The 26145-nt window shown below is 36.8% G+C and overlaps 3 protein-coding genes across 6 annotated transcripts in view; 2 read left to right on the forward strand and 1 right to left on the reverse strand.

Annotated features, from left to right (window-relative positions):
* Positions 1-26145, forward strand: part of LOC127952830 (N-acetylglucosamine-6-phosphate deacetylase) — a 154202-nt gene that overhangs the window by 54901 nt on the left and 73156 nt on the right. The gene's annotated exons all lie outside the window — the stretch shown is intronic.
* LOC127952824 (N-acetylmuramoyl-L-alanine amidase) lies at positions 421-22535 on the reverse strand. Of its 4 annotated transcripts, none has more exons than XM_052551656.1 (5): positions 22377-22535; positions 1706-2515; positions 1067-1277; positions 656-950; positions 421-530 (listed from the first exon to the last, which is right to left on the reverse strand). In XM_052551656.1, the coding sequence occupies exons 1-5, from the start codon at positions 22429-22431 to the stop codon at positions 516-518; spliced, it is 1386 nt and encodes a 461-aa protein (XP_052407616.1). In that variant the 5' UTR covers positions 22432-22535; the 3' UTR covers positions 421-515. The 4 variants fall into 4 exon arrangements, with proteins under 4 accessions (XP_052407616.1, XP_052407617.1, XP_052407618.1 ...); XM_052551657.1 differs by lacking the exons at positions 656-950; positions 1067-1277; positions 1706-2515 and adding exons at positions 11208-11502; positions 11584-11794; positions 20363-21172 and having other exon boundaries at positions 22377-22531; XM_052551658.1 differs by lacking the exon at positions 22377-22535 and adding an exon at positions 2700-2822.
* LOC127952826 (N-acetylmuramoyl-L-alanine amidase-like) lies at positions 5897-8201 on the forward strand. The gene is made up of 5 exons (XM_052551659.1): positions 5897-5966; positions 6099-6908; positions 7358-7568; positions 7685-7979; positions 8105-8201. The coding sequence occupies exons 1-5, from the start codon at positions 5912-5914 to the stop codon at positions 8117-8119; spliced, it is 1386 nt and encodes a 461-aa protein (XP_052407619.1). The 5' UTR covers positions 5897-5911; the 3' UTR covers positions 8120-8201.

The following is a 26145-nucleotide window of genomic DNA, read 5'->3' on the forward strand; positions in this document are numbered from 1 at the left end:
GCGAGCTACTTCAGCACACTACTGCGCGAGGATGACAAAATGGCATTAATTTTAAGATTAAAGAGAAAAAAAAAATGTTCAAGTTCAAAACTGTAAAATAATGTCATATTTTGAAATCCACATGAAACATATATAAAATTGTAAAATAGAAAATAGTTTATGTAAAAATGTATTTATAGGCTACATAAAATATGTTTCTATACAATTTTTAAAAGTCAGCTATAATTCTGGTATATGAATGTGTAAAGTTTGTCACTTTAATGACATAGTAGGCTAATATAGCCTAATATATCCACAATTGTTTTGACCACAACAATTCAAGGAAAGTTTGATTTTGTCAGTTTGCTTTAAATTACTTTTAATTAATTAATTTTCTATGACACGTGAAGAAAAAATAAATAAAACACGAACCAATAGATATGATTTTTATTATGCATTTATTATAAGTGATACATGTAGCACATGTACTGTTTTCCAGAGACACAATTAGATGTTCATTGTTGATGTCACAGTCATCAAGGCAAATAACTCTGTAGAGAAAAGCAGAGAAACACACACAGACACACAGTTATGGTCTGAACTGTGACCACAATCTATTTGGAGAAGTCAGAACTTCATAAATACAATAAATCCTAAGAATCAGCAATCTTTTTACCTCCCAATGAGACCAGTTCTGGATTTCACGGTAGAGGGAGTTTCCAGGGCATTCTGTGGAATCGGCTTGTCTGTGTCCGTACAAGCTGTAATATGAGGACAGTCTGCCTCCGTTCACAGCGCAGCTTGTGAAGTCGTACCTCACCATGTCCAGCGCACTCCTGATGGGGAGCGTGGAGGTATAATCTCCAATGAAACAGACACCATAGCTTATGGAGTTGTACCCGTAAGCATGGGCACCGACCCAATTCCAGCCTCGGCCTTCATACAGGTTTCCATCAGAACCTGCAACAAAACTACAAACAAACAACAATAGTGATTAGAAATTACACTAATTCTGTACAGCACATGAAATACTGTTAAAGGGCTTTATGGTACAGAATGTTGTCTAACAGACCAGGATTTTCCTAACCTGTATCCAATGTCGGACCATCCATTGGTTTGCTGGTGGTAGCGCTGCATGGAGCGCATGTCACTGGCACATTGATCGAAGGTGGTGCAAGGCTTGGAGGGTTGATATGTGTGGTGGATGAAAAGATACGGCACAGGGAGAGACAGATAGGAGGGAGAACCAATGAAAGCTGCAGCTCCCCATTGAGACCGAGTGACGATCTTGGGACAGACTGTTTTTAGGAGGAAAAGAATGAGTAAAAGATGAGTAAAATAATGTAAATAACCACAGTTGTAAATTGCTAAATAATTGAGTCATTGTAAAAAAAAAAAAAAAAAGACAACAACAAAAAACAATATAAAAATTTATTTATATCAGTATACAATATTTTAAATATTTTATAAGCAATAAGAGTATATATATTTTATGTGTGTATATATATATATATATATATATATATATAATAAAAAAAAAGTTTTTCAGTCAGTTTAATGTTTGGTTTCTTCTATTTATTATTATTTTTATTACTTATTTATTGCTATGAAAATACTAAATTAAAAGTGAATATTGTTAAATAAAGGTGATGTATTTAAATAAATATATAACATTTTTTTATAAAATAAGAAATTGATCAGAGAATAAATAAACTGGATTACTTACCTGCATATATATGAACAAACTGGTCGAAGCCTTCGTTCATGACATCATCCAGCCTCTTCCTCTCAGACTCGTTTAAGTTGCGGTGAACTGTTAGAGCCTGGACCATCTGGCTTTTCAGCGAAGAGAAGCTGACGAGCTTTTTGAAGTTCATCCTTCGTTTTTGACTGATCAGACGGGGCGATGCGTCCAACCCTGCGGCGTCAGGCTGGTGACTGTAGTAACTCTTCAGCAGATCACTCAGCGATCGCTCATGATCATTAGACGTGGAAACTTCTGACCCGAGAATGAACCCGTCTATACCTCCGATTATTAGGGCGTCTGTGGCCAAGGAGGGCAAATCAGAGAGACTGTAGACATTTGGGGATGAGATGCTATCCCAGAACCCTTTAGTGCCAAAAGGAAGAGTGGTTTGTTCATTGTGGACATGATGTAGAAATGAGGCGACCAGGTTGTGGGTCAAGGTTAAAGGATAAAGGCCTTGGACGGTGGACTGCAGCCCAGCCTCAAGTCCAAGGAGCATTGGGGCCAACGCCACATTTGAACCATCTAACGTGAGAACCACACCTTTCTCCTTCCCCATCTCTGACAGGCTGTGATTAATGACCTCGCTAACATAAGAAGTGACTGATGGATCTGACACAAGGTCATGTGCATCACTGAGGTCACCGAGGTATCGCTTGATGAGGTCTGTATCAAAGCCAGTAGCCTTACGTAGACCTTTCACCACATCGAGCATCTGAAGACCTGGATTCACAGCCTCAATGCTCTCCACGGCTCTGATGAAGTCCTTCATGTGCTTTGTGGTGGTGGCTGATGGAAAACCAGAGGGAAAAACACAGGAAAACAAGAACATTTACATTTTTACTCAACCACAGACATTAAATTAATCATTTATGAGTCAATCAAAATAAACTTTGGTAACATATCTAGCGCTTGCACACATAAATAAACCAGTAATTATTCTGGTGACCAGAAAACTGAATATCTGACTTACCTTCAGCAAACACCACAAGCAAAGAAAGAAGCAGACACAAATGCCAATCCATGATGACAGAACTCGAGAACACTGAAGAGTCTCTGTTCACTCTGTCCGGTTATGATATTATCCTGCACTTCATACGCCTTATAAATACATGCTAACACTTACGTAAACACATGCTGATAAACGAGTGTGTTCCATGATATTAAGATTTAGCTTTGAGAAAGTGACAGATGCTTTCAATCTGTCTTAAATAAACTTGCAGTTGAATAAACCACCCATGATACTAATGAATATGTCAAGAATCTTCGATTCTTGCATCACATTAAAGTCTATTGTATTCTATAAAAGTGTAAGTGAATTATGGTAAAGGGGAAAACTACACTTCATTTTAACAATTCGTAACACTTTACAATAAGGTCCTAATAAATACATTAATTAACATTACCAATGTTAACATTTAAAAGATTAAGAAACTGTTTAGAAATATTTTTCATGCTAGCTAATGCAGTTAATAACTAATAAGCTAATGTTAACAAATGGAACCATATTGTAAAGTGTTAACATTTACATAATGTTTACATTTATACTTTCAGATTATTCAACGGGACTTAAAAAATGAGAAATATTATAACATCAATTTCAAACCTTTCCTTTTTATGTTATCTTAAAGTTAAGGGTTTTCTTATTGCTAGTAATCAGATTTTTAAAAATGAGTTTAGAAAAATAACAGTATTAGTTCTTCTTGTGAATAAGTGGAAACTGTTGATTGATAAAGCTTCTATTTTTTCTTATCAACCTTCATCACGAGCTTAAACAACATTACAAATGGAAAAATGGCTAGATTTTTTCATGGACATTTGTTACATTTTAAATCATGAAACAGAGCTTGATTTAAACAACATTAGCCGTTTCATTTTCATTATATTTATAGATGTAAATAAATATATGTGACCTTGGAGCACAAAACCAGTCATAAGTGGCATGGGTATAATTGCAGCAATAGCCAAAAATACATTTTATGGGTCACAATTACTGATTTTCCTATTATGCCAAGAATCATATGTTTATTAAGCAAAGATCATGTTCCGTGAAGATATTTGTACATTTGTAAAAAAAAAAAAGAAGGCACGTGACGCTGTAATCCAAGTGATGATAGCAGTATACGGAGAGACGTGAGATGACTTTCTTTTAGCCTGTTTTTTTTTATTTAGAGATTCATTTTGTTCCCACTTTGTTGCAGTTTGTTGATTTTATAAATAACGTCTGTTTTTGCTTTTCAGATAAAATTGTGGTTTCAGTTTAATATGTTGCAGGCTCATTTATTGGTAATAAATAATTGAGAGCAATTTAGAGAGCACTGAGAGCAAGCATCAAGGGAGCAAGCTACTGAAACGTTGCACGCACAAATAAGAAGGTATGCACACATACAAAAACTTATTAAGTGCAAAATGTATTTTTGTGCACTCAAAATACTTTCTTCTTTCTTCTCAAGACAAACATTTTCTCCACAAAACTCAGTTCGCGCATGTGCAAATCGCAGATTTGTGGCAGAGATCTAATCCCATAGAGGAGGGAGAGGACTGTCTCCAATATCTTTTTAATTAGCTGCAATACCCATTTCAGCCGCTAGCGGTCAATATTACACACTTCACCTTTAATCACCGTGACCGTGTAATCACATGCATCATAATCATCATCACATGCACTATTGCTTTAACCTAGAACAGCTTGCATTAGTACATATTTATTTTAAATCTATAATTTAATTTAAAAGATGTAGGCCTAATATGAGGTGTAATGAATAAACACCTTGTATAATAACAGAATTGACTTATTATACAAAAAATACACATTCATAATCAAATGTTAACTGCTTGTAAACATTTCAAAAGCATCTCCTGCAGAAAGGAAAAATTGTTAAATATTTCAAGTCATTACGAAATGTTGATTTTGACCCATTTTACTTACAAAATGTGATAGGCCTGGTATGTGAAGCAGAATATTCAGTTAATATGCTTAAATTAATCTGAAACTGGCTGACTTTAGTACTAATTCAAGCCTCCCATCAAGTTGATTTCTGAATAGAAAACATGGTTATGAGCTGCAAATTTCAGCAGCATGAAAACACCTGAAAAAATAATTATAATTTTTATTACACCTTTAAATTATTAGAAATATCCATGATTCTGTACTTCAATATTGAAATGAAACACCCACAATCTGAATTTTTGGACCTCCTTTCTAATTATGTAGTTGAAGAAAATATACTAAGGTCGAATTAAATAGAAAAGAGCCATAGTTTTGATCCTTTGATAGGTCTTTGAATTGAGCCATGTTTCAGGAGTTTCTTGTCTTTTTCTTTTTCTTTTTTGTATGCAAATAAACCGACTGTCACTTTTCTATTTTTGTGATTTGGTTATGTTGTTTACCTTGTGATAAACCATATCGTAAGGTAAATTACCTTGTGATGAAGCCTATCAAAGGCTGATATAGATTAAGGAAAAAAATAGAAGCTTTATCTATCAACAGTTTCCACTTATTCACAAGAAGAATTAATAAAAAAAATATCTTTGCTGTTACTTAATATATCTGAAAGATTATTAGCAAGAAAACACTTTCTGTAATAATGGTTTGAAATGGGTGTTGTAGTATAAATTTAAACATAAATCAGTAATGCTTTACAATATACATTTATTAATTTTAGTTACATTTGAAACATTTACTAATACACTATTAAAATCAAAAGTTGTATCTGTTAGTTTAGAGCTAATTTATTCTAACAACTGTACTGTACTATTTATTGATACTGTAACAAATGTATTGCTCACTGGTAATGTTAATAAGTGCATTAACTGATGTTAACTAATGGGACTTAATTATAAAGTATTATGCATAATTCAGATGAAGTGTAGTTTTCCCCTTTACCATAATTCACTTACACTTTTACAGAATACAATAGACTTTAATGTGATGCAAGAATTGAAGATTCTTGATATATTCATTAATATCATGGGTGGTTTATTCAACTGCAAGTTTATTTAAGACAGATTGAAAGCATCTGTCACTTTCTCAAAGCTAAATCTTTATATCATGGAACATACTCGTTTATCAGCATGTGTTTACGTAAGTGTTAGCATGTATTTATAAGGCGTATGAAGTGCAGGATAGTATCATAACCGGACAGAGTGTACAGAGACTCTTCAGTGTTCTCGAGTTCTGTCATCATGGATTGGCATTTGTGTCTGCTTCTTTCTTTACTTGTGGTGTTTGCTGCTGAAGGTAAGTATATTTTCTTTTCTTTCTTTTTTTAAATGTATTTAATGACTCATAAATTATTTCTTTAATGTCTGTGGTTGAGTAAACATTTAAATGTTCTTGTTTTCTGTGTTTTTCCCTCTGGTTTTCCATCAGCCACCACCACAAAGCACATGAAGGACTTCATCAGAGCCGTGGAGAGCATTGAGGCTGTGAATCCAGGTCTTCAGATGCTCGATGTGGTGAAAGGTCTACGTAAGGCTGCTGGCTTTGAAACAGACCTCATCAAGCGATACCTCGGTGACCTCAGTGATGCACATGACCTTGTGTCAGATCCATCAGTCACTTCTTATGTAAGCGAGGTCATTAATCACAGCCTGTCAGAGATGGGGAAGGAGAAAGGTGTGGTTCTCACGTTAGATGGTTCAAATGTGGCGTTGGCCCCAATGCTCCTTGGACTTGAGGCTGGGCTGCAGTCCACCGTCCAAGGCCTTTATCCTTTAACCTTGACCCACAACCTGGTCACTTCATTTCTACATCATGTCCACAATGAACAAACCACTCTTCCTTTTGGCACTAAAGGGTTCTGGGATAGCATCTCATCCCCAAATGTCTACAGTCTCTCTGATTTGCCCTCCTTGGCCACAGACGCCCTAATAATCGGAGGTATAGATGGGTTCATTCTCGGGTCAGAAGTTTCCACGTCTAATGATCATGAGCGATCGCTGAGTGACCTGCTGAAGAGTTACTACAGTCACCAGCCTGACGCCGCAGGGTTGGACGCATCGCCCCGTCTGATCAGTCAAAAACGAAGGATGAACTTCAAAAAGCTCGTCAGCTTCTCTTCGCTGAAAAGCCAGATGGTCCAAGCTCTAACAGTTCACCGCAACTTAAACGAGTCTGAGAGGAAGAGGCTGGATGATGTAATGAACGAAGGCTTCGACCAGTTTGTTCATATATATGCAGGTAAGTAATCCAGTTTATTTATTCTCTGATCAATTTCTTATTTTATAAAAAAATGTTATATATTTATTTAAATACATCACCTTTATTTAACAATATTCACTTTTAATTTAGTGTTTTCATAGCAATAAATAAGTAATAAAAATAATAATAAATAGAAGTAACCAAACATTAAACTGACTGAAAAACATTTTTTATTTTATATGTATATATATATATATATATATATATATATATATATATATATATATATATATATATATATATATATATATATATACTCTTATTACTTATACAATATTTAAAATATTGTATACTGATATAAATAAATTTTTATATTTTTTTTTATTTTTATTTTTTTTTACAATGACTCAATTATTTAGCAATTTAAAACTGTGGCTATTTCCATAATTTTACTCATCTTTTACTCATTCTTTTCCTCCTAAAAACAGTCTGTCCCAAGATCGTCACTCGGTCTCAATGGGGAGCTGCAGCTTTCATTGGTTCTCCCTCCTATCTGTCTCTCCCTGTGCCGTATCTTTTCATCCACCACACATATCAACCCTCCAAGCCTTGCACCACCTTCGATCAATGTGCCAGTGACATGCGCTCCATGCAGCGCTACCACCAGCAAACCAATGGATGGTCCGACATTGGATACAGGTTAGGAAAGTCCTGGTCTGTTAGACAACATTCTGTACCATAAAGCCCTTTAACAGTATTTCATGTGCTGTACAGAATTAGTATAATATCTAATCACTATTGTTGTTTGTTTGTAGTTTTGTTGCAGGTTCTGATGGAAACCTGTATGAAGGCCGAGGCTGGAATTGGGTCGGTGCCCATGCTTACGGGTACAACTCCATAAGCTATGGTGTCTGTTTCATTGGAGATTATACCTCCACGCTCCCCATCAGGAGTGCGCTGGACATGGTGAGGTACGACTTCACAAGCTGCGCTGTGAACGGAGGCAGACTGTCCTCATATTACAGCTTGTACGGACACAGACAAGCCGATTCCACAGAATGCCCTGGAAACTCCCTCTACCGTGAAATCCAGAACTGGTCTCATTGGGAGGTAAAAAGATTGCTGATTCTTAGGATTTATTGTATTTATGAAGTTCTGACTTCTCCAAATAGATTGTGGTCACAGTTCAGACCATAACTGTGTGTCTGTGTGTGTTTCTCTGCTTTTCTCTACAGAGTTATTTGCCTTGATGACTGTGACATCAACAATGAACATCTAATTGTGTCTCTGGAAAACAGTACTTCACTCATAATAAATGCATAGTAAAAATCATATCTATTTGTTCGTGTTTTTCTTTCACATAACATTATAAATGAATCTAGTCTAATAATCTAAGGCAAACTGGCAAAAATCTAATTTGCCTTGAATACTTCTGGTCGAAAACAAAGTTCTTTTACAAAAGTGATAATGTTAATGTACATTATTTTGATCTTTTGATCTTTAATTTGACCTTATTTTTACATTGATAGAATGTAATAAAAATCAGAAAATGTAGCTAATATGAATTTTGTATATTTACAAATCTAACTATGCTGTGGTAGAATAAAATAATTAAATATCTTTTTGATAGCAAACACAATAGACTGTGTGTATAGTTCTGCGGAAAAGTGTTTGTGTCTTGATTTCATCTGTGTTTATATATCTATCTATATATATATATATATATATATATATATATATATATATATATATATATATATATATATATATATATATATATATATAAATCTCATACTAAATTGTTACAAAAATAAAAACAAAATTTAACAGGATCCAAGGAGTGTCAAGGGTGTATCAAAAAGCACAGAACACAGTTAACAGATACAGAGACAACCAGGGAAGACCACTGGAACAGCCTTGGACCTCAACTGGCAGAATATCATCAGAGGAAGCAGCAAGAGCAGGCAGCTGGAGAGAACCTAGAAAGGCACCACAGACCTGAGCTTAGATACTTGACTGCAGACTCTGAAGGGGATCAGGTTCCAGGCAAGGGAAACCAGTGGCAGCAACTTACGGGAACAGGTCTGGATGGGAACTCTAACAATACAAGAAAACAAAACAGGACAAGGCACCACAGGAACACAATGACAGGCAGGGGCATAGAAAACAAAAACAAAAGATATGGTAAAAAGACAAAAAAAAAAAAAAAAGAAATTAGGAAATAATTAAATTGACCAACACAAATAACAAAATAAATAAATAAAAAATATCGACCAAAAATGAAAACATAAAAATTGACCAAATACAAAAACAAGTAGCAGGACAAGAACGAAGAACTATAACAAAGGACTAGATGGGACAAGGGCAGAAGACCAACCAAGACCAAGGAGACAGGAACCACATCCACAGACAGAGATAGTGACTGTGAAGATAGGAGTGACCACAAACTGGCAAAAACAAGAGGGCAAGGGAAACTATAAAGAAGACAAAAGAACACAAGGAACAGGTGAGCACAATGAGACCAGCAAGGACTAGACAAGGGCTAACAAGGGGGTCTGGTGACTGTCAAAAAACAACAACAACAAAGCCATTTGCTGACACAAGACAACAGAGACATGAGAAACAAAGATAAAAATTTAAATCAAATTAAATTAAATGAATGCACTTGGCAGGCGCGATTTACATTGCATTCAGGCTAGCAATTTTCTCTTAACATGTGTTCCCTGGGATTCGAACCCCCAACCTTGAAATAGCTTTGTGGTGGAATTTTGGTCCAGTAACTTTTCAAGCACAAAGTTCCCTTTTAATGTGATGCCAAAGGAACTGAATTTATATAAATTGACTTTAAGAAAGGCTACTACAAAACTAATTTAGCTTTTTCTCGAGCCATTCAGGAGTGGCCTTACTCATTTGCTTTGGATCACTGTCTTGCTGACTGAAGGCCAGACATTCTTTTCCAAGATTTTGTGGTAGAGAGCATAATTATCTTATTTGTATTTTATATTGATAGAATTATTAATGCAAGAGAGGCTTGTTGTTCCTTATATGTTTTCCTTGAATCTTTTGTGACTTCCTGGATGAGTCATTGCTGTGCTCTTGAAGAAATTTTGGAAGATTGTCCACTTCTACAGCAAGGTTCGCTACTGTGCCAAGTTTTATTCATTTGAAGATAATGTCTCTCACCATGGTTCTTTGGAGCCCAACAGCTTTTCAAATAGCTCTGTAACCAATCCCAGCAGTGATGTCTGATTCATGAACAATTAGTTCTTTTGAGGTAATAATCAGCAATGTGAATTTACACATGTGACAATTTGAATGTTTCAGTATACCATGAATATAAAATGTTAAAAATATACATGCAATTTATGTAATTATGTGATTATATTATGCAATACATTTAAATTTTTGGATATGAACCATTCAAAAAAACTGGTTCATAGAAATGAATAAGACTTCCCATGTATTTCAATCAATGGAAGTTGTATCTTTTTGTCTGTGGAAAGACAATAATATCATAGCTTGTGAACAATATGTAATTTGACGTTGTATGTACCTCAGAAAATGTTATTCAGTGTTCACAGTTCTTTAGTTTGGATGAAAAACACTAAATAGGAGCTTCTCAACTTTTAATTGTATATGTGTTTAAAAATAAATCTTGCATGAAGACAGGTGTTTATGGAAAGTACCTTGTATGCAAATAAATTGTATACAGACATTTCAGTTTTTGAGTGTGATGTTTATATCTGAAAAAAGCAGTTAAATACAATTCTATGGTTAATTATAACCTGTAATATTATAATATTGTAGTTCCCTGTATAATTTACAGCAGTAGTTACAGTAGGAGAGACTTTTTTGTCATTAAGAAATTCAAACTGTGACAGCTATTGGTGCATCTCTAGTAAATTAGGGTGCTGATGTGTCTGATCAAAATAATGTACTTGGACATTAGCACTTTGTAAAGGTACTTTACTTTTGAACACTTAAGGGCAAATTAGATTGTGCCAATTGGCCTTGATTAATGACTACTTGACTAGATACATTTTTATTGTAATGTATAATTACAAATAATATTAATAATAACAGGTATGATTTTCAAAAGGAATTTATTATGCATTTATTATGACCAATACATGTAATACATGTACTGATTTACAGAGACACAATTAGGTGATTGCATTCATTGTTGATTCCACAATCCTCAAGGCAAATAACTCTGTAGAGCAAAGCAGAGAAACACAAAGACACAGTTAAGGTCTGAACTGTTATTGCAATACATTCTTTATAGTCAGAACCAAGTAAGTATAATAAATCCCATTAATCATTTGTTTATCTTTTTACCTGGTAACGCTCCCATGTCTGGATTTCACGGTAGAAGGAGTTTCCTGGGCAGTCAGTGGAAGTAGCTTGCCTGTGTCCGTATAAGGAGTAAGATGAAGACAATCGACCACCGTTCACAGCACAGCTTGTGAAGTCGTACCTCACCATGTCCATCGCACTCTTGATGGGGAGCGTGGAGGTATAATCTCCAATAAAGCTGACACCATAGCCTCTGGAGTTGTACCCGTAAGTGTGGGCACCGACCCAATTCCAGCCTCGGCCTTCATACAGGTTTCCATCAGAACCTGCAACAAAACTATAGGGGGACGAATAATGATAACTATAAGAAATGTAACTGCATAATGGTCATTATGGTCCAAATTGGGGCTTTCCTAACCTGTATCCAATGTCGGACCATCCATTGGATTGCTGGTGGTAACGCTGCATGGAGCGCATGTCACTGGCACATTGATCGAAGGTGGTGCAAGGCTTGGAGGGTTGATATGTGTGGTGGATGAAAAGATAAGGCACAGGGAGAGACAGATAGGAGGGAGAACCAATGAAAGCTGCAGCTCCCCATTGAGACCGCGTGATGATGTTTGGACAGACTTGAGAGGGAAAAACACAATGTGAGAATCCAATATTGCTACTGACAGATTGCAAATTTGTCGCAAATAAAGTGTGCTAATTTGTAGTGCTTAAATGATATTACTTAACAGTAAAATTATATAAAATGTCTGTTAAATACAGCAAAAAATTAAAGGTGCCATATGTAATTTTGAAAGCTAGCAGTTGAAATGGGTACTGAAGTCCATATTGAATATATTGGAGAGAGTTGTTTCTCCCTTCCCCTCCTTCTCAGACCCAGGTTTTTGGTCGTCTGAGAATTTTTTTTTTTAAATCCTAAAAGATTCCTATAATCCTAGGCTAAAATCTGTTGTCTTTGATCACTGATTTTACATGTTCACCGACAGCCAATTATTGACAGTTGCGATCAAATTTTACCTCTAAAGAAATTCTGGCAGTGTCAGAAGATTTGGCACACAGTCCTACAGTGTGACATATCCTACAACGAACACCAAACTGTAACCATTTTTCAAGAAAAGCCATGATCAGAATTACTGTTAGAGGTTTCTTCTAACCGCATTAACTCCGGCGCTCCTGTCCTCCGGATTTCATATGAAACGTTGCCTTTGCTATGATAAAGACCAGTTGCACTGCTGTTTTGATGTGGGTGTGTAGTGTTGCCACTATACTTCTTAAATACGCCCAAATTGCTTCCATTCATATACTTTCAATGATAGCCAACATTACAGACCAGCGTGCAATACAGCTCATAGTCCATGAATGTGTATGAGTTGTATGTAGAACTCCGGAGAAGTTTTCTTGCGCACACCCATTTTAAGGGTGTTGACTGTCATACAGTATGACATTAATGACAACTGAGATCCCACACTGTGACATGATCATCATGTTCATACAGTCTGACAAGTACAATCCTAAAGGACTGTTGAAAATCTCAGTGTGAGCCCAGCTTTACTGCGTTTTCCTGAGTGCGTTTTGAATTAAAGACTGTTCTCTTGGATTATTTGTCTTTGAGCTTTACTTATACTACAGCTTCCCATGACAAAAGACAGGAGTCATACAGTTTGAATTTTGCAGCATTTTCTTGTTTTTTGTTTCCTCCCCCCATAGACTTGCCAGCTGTTCCGCAGCTCTGCCTAGAGCAAGGAGATTGTTCCCTTGAGGGAGAACTGGATAAACTCACCTCATTCCCTGACCACTCAACCTGCATATTTTACCATACTCGTCTCAGCGAGCAGTCTAGGGCAACCCTGCCCATGATCGGTGCTTGAGGGAATTTTTTCACTTTCGTTTGTTGTCTTGCCTCTGCTGGCTCCTGTCAGTCCCTCAGCTCATCCTCAGTCAGCTCCATCTGGGTGCTCTGATTCACCTTGGGCCTTCTAGTCTCCAGCTCTGCCTTGGCATGAGGGTTCCCTTTCTCTGCCTTCATCTACTGAGCCCCTGACTTCAGCTTGACATTCCACCCTCCAGCTCGACCATGGCTTCATGTGCCCTTGTCTCCACCATTGCATGAGGTTCCCTCATCCCTCTGGGTCTGCCTGTGGTAGTCTTATGGGTCCCCACCTTGGTCCCTTGAGCCACCAGCTCACCCATGGCCCTCCAGGCCTGCAGTATGACCCTGGCTCCATGTCTTCTTGGCCTCTAGTCAACGAGCAGACTGATGCAGAGGCTTTTAGGACGGGTAGAATCTGCAATCTCTGATCAAATGCATTTGCTGTCGTACATGACTACAATATGCTGTGTTTTCAGACAGCTGGCAACCCAGGGTTCCGAAATTCTACTGTGTAAATTAGCAGCTGGCAGAATCCCACAAACCAAAACAAAAACACATTCAAACACGGTATGTGCATTTCAAAGTTAAAAAACCCTTTAAAAAATATTCAGAGAAACAAGTATGTGAACTTAGCATGTTTTTTAAAACTCTGGAAACATATCATGGTATCTTTATGCTTTAGTACAGCCAAAAAATACATACAGCACCTTTAAGTCATCTTAAAACATACCATTAAAAAGAACACAAATTGTAAAATAAAGAATAGTTATATTACACAATTTTGTATTTATTTATTTCAATATATAATTAAAACATTTACATACAGTTTGTAAATAAATCATTCTGTATGTTTACATTGGTCCTTAATAAATAAATTTACTTGGTAGTTTAAAATTATAAAACAAAGTCAGCTTAGAATTTCATAAAAAAAGATAAATTAGAATGTCGAAAAGTTCATTTATTTCAGTAATTCAACTCAAATTGTGAAACTTGTGTATTAAATAAATTCAGTGCACACAGACTGAAGTAGTTTAAGTCTTTGGTTTTTATAACTGTGATGATTTTGGCTCACAATTAACAAAAACCCACACATTCAATATCTCAACAAATTAGAACATGATGTCATGCCAATCAGCTAATCAACTCAAAACACCTGCAAAAGTTTTGTGAGCCTTCAAAATGGTTTCTCAGTTTGGTTCACTATGCTACACAATCATGGGGAAGACTGCTGATCTGACAGTTGTCCAGAAGACAATCATTGACACCCTTCACAAGGAGGGTAAGCCTCAAACATACATTGCCAAAGAATCTGGCTGTTCACAGAGTGCTGTTTCTAAGCATGTTAACAGAAAGTTGAGTGGAAGGGAAAAGTGTGGAAGAAAAATTTACACAACCAAATGATAGAACCACAGTCTTATGAGGATGGTTAAGAAAAATAAATTCAAGAATTTGAGTAAACTTCACAAGGAATGCTGGGGTCAAGGCATCAAGAGCCACCACACACAGACGTGTCAAGGAATTTGGCAGTTGTCGTATTCTTCTTGTTAAGCCACTCCTGAACCAAAGACAACATCAGAGGCATCTTACCTGGGCTGAGGAGAAGAAGAACTGGAATGTTGCCCAGTTTTGCATTTCATTTGGAAACCAAGGTCCTTGATTCTGGAGGAAGGGTGGAGAAGCTCATAGCCAAGAGTTGGTTAAATGACAATGGTGTTGTTATTATTATTCATGTATGAATGTTAAATGACATTGACTCCTGCCTGCGGGTGTCGCTGTTGGACAGTGTTTTCTCTACTTCCTGTTGGTCTTCTGTAGCTAATCGTAGCTCTGTGTAGCTGTTTTAATTTTATTTTTTTCTCTAGAATCTTTATCTTACTATCACTGTCTGTTTGTTTGTTTTTTGAAGTGGTAAAATATAACTTAATTCACACCATATTTCTGATATTATCTATCAATCTTATCAGATTAACTTTGATCGTTCACTTTTCCGTGAGTGCAGTACACCTGCAAAGCGTTAGCACTCGTTAGCTTGTCATTAGCGTTTTCTTTTCTCCTCTCCTCTCTCTCGCTCCAGTTTTTCACAAGTTCATCAAACAACCGCAGTAAGAATATTTCATCAAGCACGGTGAGTAATGGCTTCGGCTTCTATCGTTATTTGCACCTCTTGCCACATGTACAGTTTATCTATCTCTGTCGCTGATGAGGGATTCACATGTGATAAATGCAGGGAAATAGTTAGGCTGACAGAGAAGATTTCAGAATTAGAGACACGCATCCAAACTTTAATTGAGGACAGTAAGAATGTTAGGGCTCTAGATACGGCTTTGGATGCGTCTACCTCAGGGATTCCTGTACATTGTTCGGTTCCGGCAACAGAGCCCCAGCAGCAGGGCAACTGGGTGACAGTGAGGCAGCGTAGTCGTGGGTCAAAACACCGCTCTTCTGTTCTGATCAAAACATTAAATAGGTTCTCCCCACTCAGTGATGCACCCACTGAGAAACCTGATGAAAGTGCTCTAGTTATTGGTGATTCTATTGTACGGAACATGAATATAGAGACACCAGCCACCATAGTCAAATGTTTACCGGGAGCCAGAGCGCCTGACATCTTGGCAAATTTAAAAGTGCTGGCAAATGCTAAACGTAAATACAGTATGATTGTTATTCATGCTGGCGCTAATGATGTTCGACTTCGCCAGTCGGAGATCACTAAAAATAACTTTAAAGAGGTGTGTGAACTTGCAAGCACGATGTCAGACACTAATATGCTCTGGTCCCCTCCCTGCTTACCGTGGAGACGAGATGCATAGCAGATTGTCCTCACTCAATGGCTGGATGTCTAAGTGGTGCCCGCAGCATAACATAGGTTTCATAGACAATTGGACGAGCTTTTGGGGCAGACCTGACCTGTTTAAAAGAGATGGTCTTCATCCCTCCCGGGGTGGAGCTGCTCTTCTCTCTAGAAATATGGCAAATAGTCTTAGTGTTTATACTTGACTAACTGGAGCCCAGGTCAGGAAGCAGACAGACTGGCTAAACCGACCGTCTGCTGGCTGCCTCCTGTGACAGAGGTCAGCTAATTCTCAGCACATAGAGACTCTTTCACCTAGATATCACACTATAGAGACTGTGTCTGTTCCCCGAACTAGAAAATACAAAAAACCTCCAAACCAAGTTAAGGTTAAGAATTTAATTGAGGTTCAACAAATAAAAAACAAATGCAATATGGATAAACAAATGATAAAGCTTGGCTTATTGAATATCAGATCCCTTTCTATGAAAACACTTTTTGTAAATAATATGATAACTGATCATAATATAGATGTGCTCTGTTTGACAGAAACCTGGCTAAAACCTGATGATTACATTATTTTAAATGAGTCCACCCCTCAAGATTACTGTTATAAACACGAGCCACGTTTAAAAGGCAAAGGTGGAGGTGTTGCTTCAATTTATAACAACGTTTTCAGGATTTCTCAGAGGGCAGGCTTCAAGTATAACTCGTTTGAAGTAATGGTGTTACATATAACATTATCCAGAGAAACAAATGTTAATGATACTCTAATCATACTCTAGATTTAATACTGTCACATGGAATTGATGTTGATAGTGTTGAAATTATTCAGCCAAGTGATGATATGTCAGATCATTATTTAGTTCTGTGCAAACTTCATATAGCCAAAATTGTAAATTCTACTTCTTGTTACAAGTATCAAAGAACCATCACTTCTACCACAAAAGTCTGCTTTTTAAGTTAACTTCCTGATGTATCCAAATTCCTTAGCATCTCCAAAACCTCAGAACAACTTGATGATGTAACAGAAACTATGGACTCTGTCTTTTCTAGCATTTTAAATATAGTTGCTCCTTTACGCCTAAGGAAGGTAAAGGAAAACAGTTTGACACCATGGTATAATGAGCATACTCGCACCCTAAAGAGAGCAGCCTGAAAAATGGAGCGCAGCTGGAGGAAAACAAAACTAGAGTTATTTCGTATTGCTTGGCGGGAAAGTAGCATATCCTACAGAAAAGCATTAAAAACTTCTAGATCTGATTACTTTTCTTCTCTTTTAGAAGAAAACAAACATAACCCCAGGTATTTATTCAATACAGTGGCTAAATTAACGAAAAATAAAGCCTCAACAAGTGTTGACATTTCCCAACACCACAGCAGTAATGACTTTATGAACTAGTTTACTTCTAAAATTGATACTATTAGAGATAAAATTGCAACCATTCAGCCGTCAGCTACAGTATCGCACCAGACAGTGCACTATAGACCCCCTGAGGACCAGTTCCACTCATTCTCTATTATAGGAGAGGAAGAATTGTATAAACTTGTTAAATCATCTAAACCAACAACATGTATGTTAGACCCTATACCATCTAAGCTCCTAAAAGAGGTGCTTCCAGAAGTCATAGGTCCTCTTTTGACTATTATTAATTCCTCATTGTCATTAGGACATGTCCCCAAAACTTTCAAACTGGCTGTTATTAAGCCTCTCATTAAAAAAAACACAACTTGACCCCAAAGAACTAGTTAATTACAGACCAATCTCGAATCTCCCTTTTCTGTCCAAGATACTAGAAAAGGTGGTATCCTCACAATTATATTCCTTCTTAGAGAAAAATGGTATATGTGAGGATTTCCAGTCAGGATTTAGACCGTATCATAGTACTGAGACTTCTCTCCTTAGAGTAACAAATGATCTGCTCTTATCATTTGATCGTGGGTGTATCTCTCTATTAGTTTTATTGGATCTTAGTTCTGCGTTTGACAAAATTGACCACAGCATTCTTTTGCATAGACTTGAACACTTTGTTGTTATCAGTGGAAGTGCATTAGCATGGTTTAAATCATACTTATATGACCGCCATAAGTTCGTAGCAGTGAATGAAGATGTGTCATATCGATCACAAGTGCAGTATGGAGTACCTCAAGGCTCAGTACTAGGGCCGCTACTCTTCACGCTTTATATGTTACCCTTGGGAGATATCATCAGGAAACATGGTGTTAGTTTTCACTGTTATGCTGATGATACTCAGCTCTATATTTCTTCGCGGCCCGGTGAAACACACCAATTTGAAAAACTAATGGAATGCATAGTCGATATAAAAAATTGGATGACGAGTAATTTCTTACTGCTAAATTCAGAAAAAATCAGAGGTGTTAATTATAGGACCTAAAAACTCTGCTTGTAATAACCTAGAACACTGTCTAAGACATGATGGTTGCTCTTTCAATTCTTCGTCATCAGTCAGGAACCTAGGTGTGCTATTTGATCGCAATCTTTCCTTAGAAAGCCACGTTTCTAGCATTTGTAAAACTGCATTTTTCCATCTCAAAAATATATCTAAATTACGGCCTATGCTCTCAATGTCAAATGCAGAAATGTTAATCCATGCATTTATGACCTCAAGGTTAGATTAATGTAATGCTTTATTGGGTGGTTGTTCTGCACGCTTCGTAAACAAACTACAGCTAGTCCAAAATGCAGCAGCAAGAGTTCTTACTAGAACCAGGAAGTATGACCATATTAGCCCGGTCCTGTCATCGCTGCACTGGCTCCCTATCAAACATCGTATAGATTTTAAAATATTGCTTATTACTTACAAAGCCCTGAATGGTTTAGCACCTCGGTATTTGAATGAGCTCCTTTTACATTATACTCCTCTACGTCCGCTACGTTCCCAAAACTCAGAAAATTTGATAATACCTAGAATATCAAAATCAACTGCGGGCGGCAGGTCCTTTTCCTATTTGGCGCCTAAACTCTGGAATAACCCACCTAACATTGTTTGGGAGGCAGACACACTCTTGCAGTTTAAATCTAGATTAAAGACCCATCTCTTTAACCTGGCATACACATAACATACTAATATGCTTTTAATATCCAAATCCGTTAAAGGATTTTTAGGCTGCATTAATAAGGTAAACCGGAACCGTAAACATTTCACATAACATGTACCTTCTACATCATTAGAAGAATGGCATCTACGCTAATATTTGTCTGTTTCTCTCTTGTTCCGAGGTCACCGTGGCCACCAGATCCAGTCTGTGTCCAGATCAGAGGGTCACTGCAGTCACCCAGATCCAGTACGTATCCAGACCAGATGGTGGATCAGCACCTAGAAAGGACCTCTACTGCCCTGAAAGACAGCGGAGACCAGGACAACTAGAGCCCCAGATACAGATCCCCTGTAAATACCTTGTCTCAGAGGACCACCAGGACAAGACCACAGGAAACAGATGATTCTTCTGCACAATCTGACTTTGCTGCAGCCTGGAATTGAACTACTGGTTTCGTCTGGTCAGAGGAGAACTGGCCCCCCAACTGAGCCTGGTTTCTCCCAAGTTTTTTTTCTCCATTCTGTCACCGATGGAGTTTCGGTTCTTTGCCGCTGTCGCCTCTGGCTTGCTTAGTTGGGGTCACTTCATCTACAGCGATTTCGTTGACTTGATTGCAAATAAATGCACAGACACTACTTAAACTGAACAGAGATGACATAACTGAATTCAATGATGAACTGCCTTTAACTATCATTTTGCATTATTGACACACTGTTTTCCAAATGGATGTTGTTCAGTGCTTTGACGCAATGTATTTTGTTTAAAGCACTATATAAATAAAGGTGATTGATTGATTGATTGATTGTTGGTGTGCTTGACTGGCCAGCAAACTCACCAGATCTGAACTCTATGGAGAATTTATGGGGTATTGTCAAGAAGAAAATGAGAAACAAGAGACCAAAAAATGTAGATGAGCTGAAGGCCACTGTCAAAGAAATCTGGGCTTCCATTCCACCTCAGCAGTGCCACAAACTGATCACCTCCATGCCACACTATATTGAGGCAGTAATTAAAGCAGAAGGAGCACCTACCAAGTATTGAGTACATGTACAGTAAATGAACATACTTTCCAACAATTCCCAAAAAAGTTTTTTTGTTATTTTTTATTATTGGTCTTATGAAGTATTCTAATTTGTTGAGATATTGATTTTTTTTTTTTGATAAATGTGAGTCAAAATCATCACAATTAAAAGAACCAAAGACTTTAATTTAGTCTGTGTGCAATTTGAGTTGAATTGCTGAATAAATGAACTTTTCTACGACATTCTAATTTATGGTGCCCAGGAGAAGACATGGTCGGTTCACTTAGTTTTGTCATGGGAATGTGATAATACGTCGGGGCCACTGCAAATCTAAGTGAACTGACCATGTTCTCTCCTGAGCACCATACTAATTTATTGAAATGCACCTGTATCTTTAAAATATTTGTATCAGTATAAAATGGAAAACATAATTATGTTTAATTACCTGCATATACATGGACGAACTGGTCAAAGCCTTCGTTCATTACATCATCCAGCCTCTTCCTCTCAGACTCGTTTAAGTTGCGGTGAACTGTTAGAGCCTGGACCATCTGGCTTTTCAGCGAAGAGAAGCTGACGAGCTTTTTGAAGTTCATCCTTCGTTTTTGACTGATCAGACGGGGCAATGCGTCCAACCCTGCGGCGCCAGGCTGGTGACTGTAGTAACTCTTCAGCAGGTCACTCAGCGATCGCTCATGATCATTAGACGTGGAAACTTCTGACCCGAGAATGAACCCATCCATACCTCCGATTATTAGGGCGTCTGTGGCCAAGGAGGGCAAATCAGAGAGACTGTAGACATTTGGGGATGAGATGCTATCCCAGAACCCTTTAGTGCCAAAAGGAAGAGTGGTTTGTTCATTGTGGACATGATGTAGAAATGAAGTGACCAGGTTGTGGGTCAAGGTTAAAGGATAAAAGCCTTGGACGGTGGACTGCAGCCCAGCCTCAAGTCCAAGGAGCATTGGGGCCAACGCCACATTTGAACCATCTAACGTGAGAACCACACCTTTCTCCTTCCCCATCTCTGACAGGCTGTGATTAATGACCTCGCTAACATAAGAAGTGACTGATGGATCTGACACAAGGTCATGTGCATCACTGAGGTCACCGAGGTATCGCTTGATGAGGTCTGTATCAAAGCCAGCAGCCTTACGTAGACCTTTCACCACATCGAGCATCTGAAGACCTGGATTCACAGCCTCAATGCTCTCCACAGCTCTGATGAAGTCCTTCATGTGCTTTGTGGTGGTGGCTGATGTAAAACCAGAGGGAAAAACACAGAAAACAAGAAAATTTTACTAGAAATCATTCTTTCTTAACTACAGCTATTTAAAGCAGTAATATCATGAGGATTCAACTATCAAGAGCTCATTGTAGTAATGTGACTTTCAGAACCCAAGAAACACTCCCAAATCCAAAGAATACCCTATGCATGAAGCTTACAATGTTTTTTGGAGATGCAGCCCAGGACAATACTAAAATGTCCAAAAATTCACATTGAGGCTGTTTCACTTCAAATAACATTCAATGCACAGAATTATAATTTTAACTGATTATGCAATAGTGAAATAGCAGATATTTGTGTAAGTGTTTGTGCAGGTGCAGCTCGGACAGTAGCTTGTATCAGTACACTTTCACATTCATTTTAAAATGTACATAATATTTGATATTAATGTGAAGTTCTACATTATGACTTTGGTTGTTCATGTGTAAGGAGGAAAAGTAAAAAGTTGACCCTAAACAGCACATCATTTACAATAACAAACTGACATATTATACAATATGTACATATTCATAATATCACACAAGAGTGTTTGTGTACAGTTCATGGTATACGGGTAAGCAAGTGCACACATAGCCAAACCTGAATTTCTCTTTTTCATTTCCTGAAACCAACCAATAAAATCAACATAAACTTTGTGTATTGACACATTTGATGTTAATGGATGTAAAATGTCATATATTCTTATGTTTTGTCATTGATGTCAAACCTGGGATTATGTATAGCAATGCTCCGTGTGTCTGTTCACAAATCACTGATGTGTGTGTGCACTTGGATAGATAAATGCAGAGCACAAATTCAGAGTATGGGTTACCATACTTGCCCACATCACATCCTTTCTTTTCCACTATTTTAAGTGAATAATGAATGCATTTTGGTCTGTTCCTCAAACAAAGCTATTGTATCTTCACACATTAAAAACATTTACTGTACTTTTATGCTTTTTTTAATCATATTTTGACCAGATTATGAAAAAAGGGCATTCTAGACATTCTTCAAAGTTTAGTTCATGATGGAAAAATGTAATCTGATTTTAAAATGACAGGAATGGTGAAAAAATTACATAAATGTACCTTCTGAGTAAACAAAATGTAGGAAATATTTCTAGTGATTGTACACATACATAAACCAGTTGTTATTCAGCATATTGACTAACATTGAACATATGACTTACCTTCAGTAGCAAACACCCCAAGCAAAGAAAGAAGCAGACACAAATGCCAATCCATGATGATAGAACTTGAGAACACTGAAGAGTCTCTGTACACTCGGTCCGGTTATGATACTATTCTGCACCTCATACGCCTTATAAATACATGCTAACACTTATGTAAACACAAGAGCTTTGAGAAAGTGACAGATGCTTTCAGTCTGTTTACACCTGATAAACCGAATCCCAAGTTCTTATTTTCAAAACAAAGCCAGAATAGACATATGTCAAAGATTTTAACTCCTAAATGAACATCATCAGAAACATTCATTGTATTGGTAAAAAGGTTTTAAAGGGGGACCATTTACTTTAAAGAGACTTAAACATTTTTTTTAATTCTATAACACCTGTTTTAAAGCTTCCCTTTTTATGTAATCTTAGAAACAAATGTTTTCTTATTCCTCTTAACCTTTTTAGATATGTTTAATAATTCTAGCAAATAATAATGTAAGTTGTTCTTGTGAATAAGTGGAAACTGTGTTGAAAGGTGAAGCTTCTATTTACTTTGTGATACGTCTTATCACAAGTTAAACAACCTAACCAGTTCACCAAATAGAAAACAGTGAGGATTTTCATGTTTGGAAAAGTTTGAATCTCATTTGTTAGAAGTGAATTTAGGTAAATTGGGAAAAACATTTGCCACTGAAATTACTAGAAAATGTCCAAATTACCCTGAATAAACCAAAAATAATGGTTTTTCATCGTATTAATCTGTTCTAAAACAAGAGTTATCATGAGATCAAAACTATGTATATTCTATTTATTCCATTCTATGTATATTTTATATTATTATAATCAGCTACGTTAAACATATTGCAATGGATTCTTTGAAATATAGGCCTACAGATCAACCAGGGCTGTGTTTCCCAAAAACATTGTAAGCTTAAGCTGAATTTCTCTTTTTCATTCCTTGAAACCAACAGATAAAATCAACTCTTTGACACGAGTCAAACTGTAATGTAAAACTGACATTACTGAAATGAATATAGTATACTTTGTGTATTGACTAATTTAAGAGTAACAAGTTGATTGAGGTTCAACAAATAAAAAACAGATGCAATGATAAACAAATGATAAAGCTTGGCTTATTGAATATCAGGTCACTTTCTATGAAAGCACTTTTTAAAATATGATCACTGATCATAATCTAGATGTGCTCTGTTGAAAGAAACCGGAATAAAACCTGATGATTACATTCTACCTCCCAAAATTACTGTTAGAAACATGAGCCGCGTCCAAAGGTAAAGGGGAGGTGTTGATTCAGTTTATAACAATGTTTTCAGGATTTCTCAGAGGGCAGGCTTCAAGTATAACTCGTTTGAAGTAATGGTGCTTCATATAATATTATCCAGAGAAACAAATGTTAATGATAAATCCCCTGTGATGTTTGTACTGGCTACTGTATACAGGCCACCAAGGCACCCAACCCATTCTCACTCCAAAAGGCGTCAAAAACCGAAGCATGGTCAAGCGCCCCTAGCGTCACTTTTATGACGCCAAATGTGCCTCTTGGCGTCGAATATCGAAGCACTACGACCTTTCAGTGGGAAACTTTTGGCGTCAGAATTCGACACGAGGACATGAGATGTTTATCGCTATGAAATCACGTTCAAGAAGTCTCATTCAGCACACATCGCGATACTTGCTATCAGTGACAGTTCCACAGTTTGGGTGAGTAGTCGTAAATACGCTCTTTTAATGCCTTTTATAAAATGTATTCTGTCTTCTTTATTAATCAGATTAGTGCCATATGTTTAATCGCTGTATTATATCGGTCATCCACGGCTGTCTTTGAGTTTCATTGCGTTTAAATAAATGAACACAGCTGCTAATTAGTGTGATTAAACTCTATCTGTCACCTGACGTGCCATAGACATTCGATCCGTTTTATATTATTATTAATTTCAGGATCAATGATGTAAGTTGTATTTGTAGTAAAATCATGGTAATCACGACACTTACAATAGTAATAAATGAAATGTGAAGCTAAAACACAGTAAACGGGACATTAGTAACTATAACTGTAGTTTTACTATGGTATATTAATAATCAGTACAACAATACAATAATCACCAAACCAGCTATGTTTGTATCACTGTAATGTTAGTGTTTTTATGTGCTTTTATATGACAGATATCACAGTAATCATATGTTCTGTACCATGCTGTTAATACCTTTTAATGTAAATCTAAAAAAAAAAAATAAATAAATCAAATTGAAAACAAATAAATAATAAAACATGTATTTTTCCATCTTGCAGTTCATTCATATCAGTTTATATATATATATATATATATATATATATATATATATATATATATATATATATATATATATATATATAATCTAAATCTAAATATTTTGCTCACAGATCATTATTAACATTCTGTATTTAATTCAATTTTATTTCCTCTCCCCTTTTTTATTATTTTTATTTTTAGCTGTAAAGACGTAAAGGAAGCCCAGTGGTGTTTCTGGAGAGGGATTCAGATATTTGATATCTGCGGAGGCAGATATTTGCAGCAGTAAGTCTGTGATAGTTTGTCCCTTTTATCAAACATGTACAGCATTTGTTGTTTCTTAAACTGTTGCACTGTCCAAATACCCACACTTGCCATCTTTGCACTTGACCACTTGATTACTTATTTGACGTCTTTCCTGTATTTGGCCTAGTGTTCGAGTGAGCATGATGACCACAAGTGTGTGTCGAACTTTTCATGACCTGATGACTGTGTTTCCCAATCCTGATCCTGGAGAACCCCAGCACTGCACGGTTTTGGTGTCTCTCTTATCTGCCTTGGAGTCTTCACTGATGAGCTGATGAGTTGAATCAGGTGTGTTAGATCAGGGAGACATCTCAAATGTGCAGTGTTGGGCTTCTCCAGGACCAGGATTGGGAGCCACTGTCTTATGGGACACTTATGTGTTTACAGAGATTTTTAATATCTAATTATCAATATTTCACATACTGTACATTGGACAGCTTTCCGTGACCTCTTGTGAGATCTCGGCAAAAAGTCTGACGATTTATACCAAAACATGATGCATGATGGGATACACTAAGCTTTGTATAGCGCTCCGGAGCAGTATTGGAGAGGTTTAGTGTGTGTTAAGGACGCTGTGCTTTGGCATTATTAAGACGTTCACACACTGTCATGTACACACACTCTCAAGTGGCCAAGACTGCAAGTGTGGGTATCTGGACAGGGTCAAAGTCTTAAAAATTATCCCTAAACACAGTCGCACATCACAGTCTTAATAATCCAGTTTAACACTTGTATGATATTGTACAAGCCCCAGGACGGTCTCATCTGACACTATCAAAAGAATTCATATGACTATAGCTTGCTATTAATTACGTGCTTTCAATAATGGATGCATTTAACATTTAATTATACAGCATCTTTACAGAGGCTGCTTTTATGGTCTAAACAAAACACAGTGTAATGTATAAGTTGAATGTAATGTAATATTTCCTTCCTTTCTGTCTTACAGGATTGTTTGCTGGTGACGCTGTAGTTCTCCATCATGCACAAGGACTCACCTCGTTAACTCTTTTTTTTTTTTCCCGCACACACAGAAATGGTCCCTGGATGAGTGATTAGACTTTGCAGTGGTTTGATTTTTGCAGAAGATGTAACTTTGTTTTAATTATAAGCTCATAATGAATACATTACAGAACCAGTGATGAAAACAATAGTTAAAAATAGTATTTTTCGTATTGATAAAGTAT

This window comes from Carassius gibelio, chromosome B3 (assembly GCF_023724105.1).
Source record: "Carassius gibelio isolate Cgi1373 ecotype wild population from Czech Republic chromosome B3, carGib1.2-hapl.c, whole genome shotgun sequence".
NCBI classification, from domain to species: domain Eukaryota; kingdom Metazoa; phylum Chordata; class Actinopteri; order Cypriniformes; family Cyprinidae; genus Carassius; species Carassius gibelio.

Bases quoted from the DNA above. Each gene is read 5' to 3' on its own strand.
- LOC127952826 (XM_052551659.1), top strand. From the start codon at position 5,912: ATGGATTGGCATTTGTGTCTGCTTCTTTCTTTACTTGTGGTGTTTGCT. The intron at 6,909-7,357 runs GTAAGTAATCCA...TCCTAAAAACAG, and splicing joins GTTTGTTCATATATATGCAG to TCTGTCCCAAGATCGTCACT. The intron at 7,569-7,684 runs GTTAGGAAAGTC...GTTTGTTTGTAG, and splicing joins TGGTCCGACATTGGATACAG to TTTTGTTGCAGGTTCTGATG.
- LOC127952824 (XM_052551656.1), bottom strand. From the start codon at position 22,431: ATGGATTGGCATTTGTGTCTGCTTCTTTCTTTGCTTGGGGTGTTTGCT. The intron at 2,516-22,376 runs GTAAGTCATATG...GTTTTCCATCAG, and splicing joins TGGGGTGTTTGCTACTGAAG to CCACCACCACAAAGCACATG. The intron at 951-1,066 runs GTTAGGAAAATC...GTTTGTTTGTAG, and splicing joins TGGTCCGACATTGGATACAG to TTTTGTTGCAGGTTCTGATG.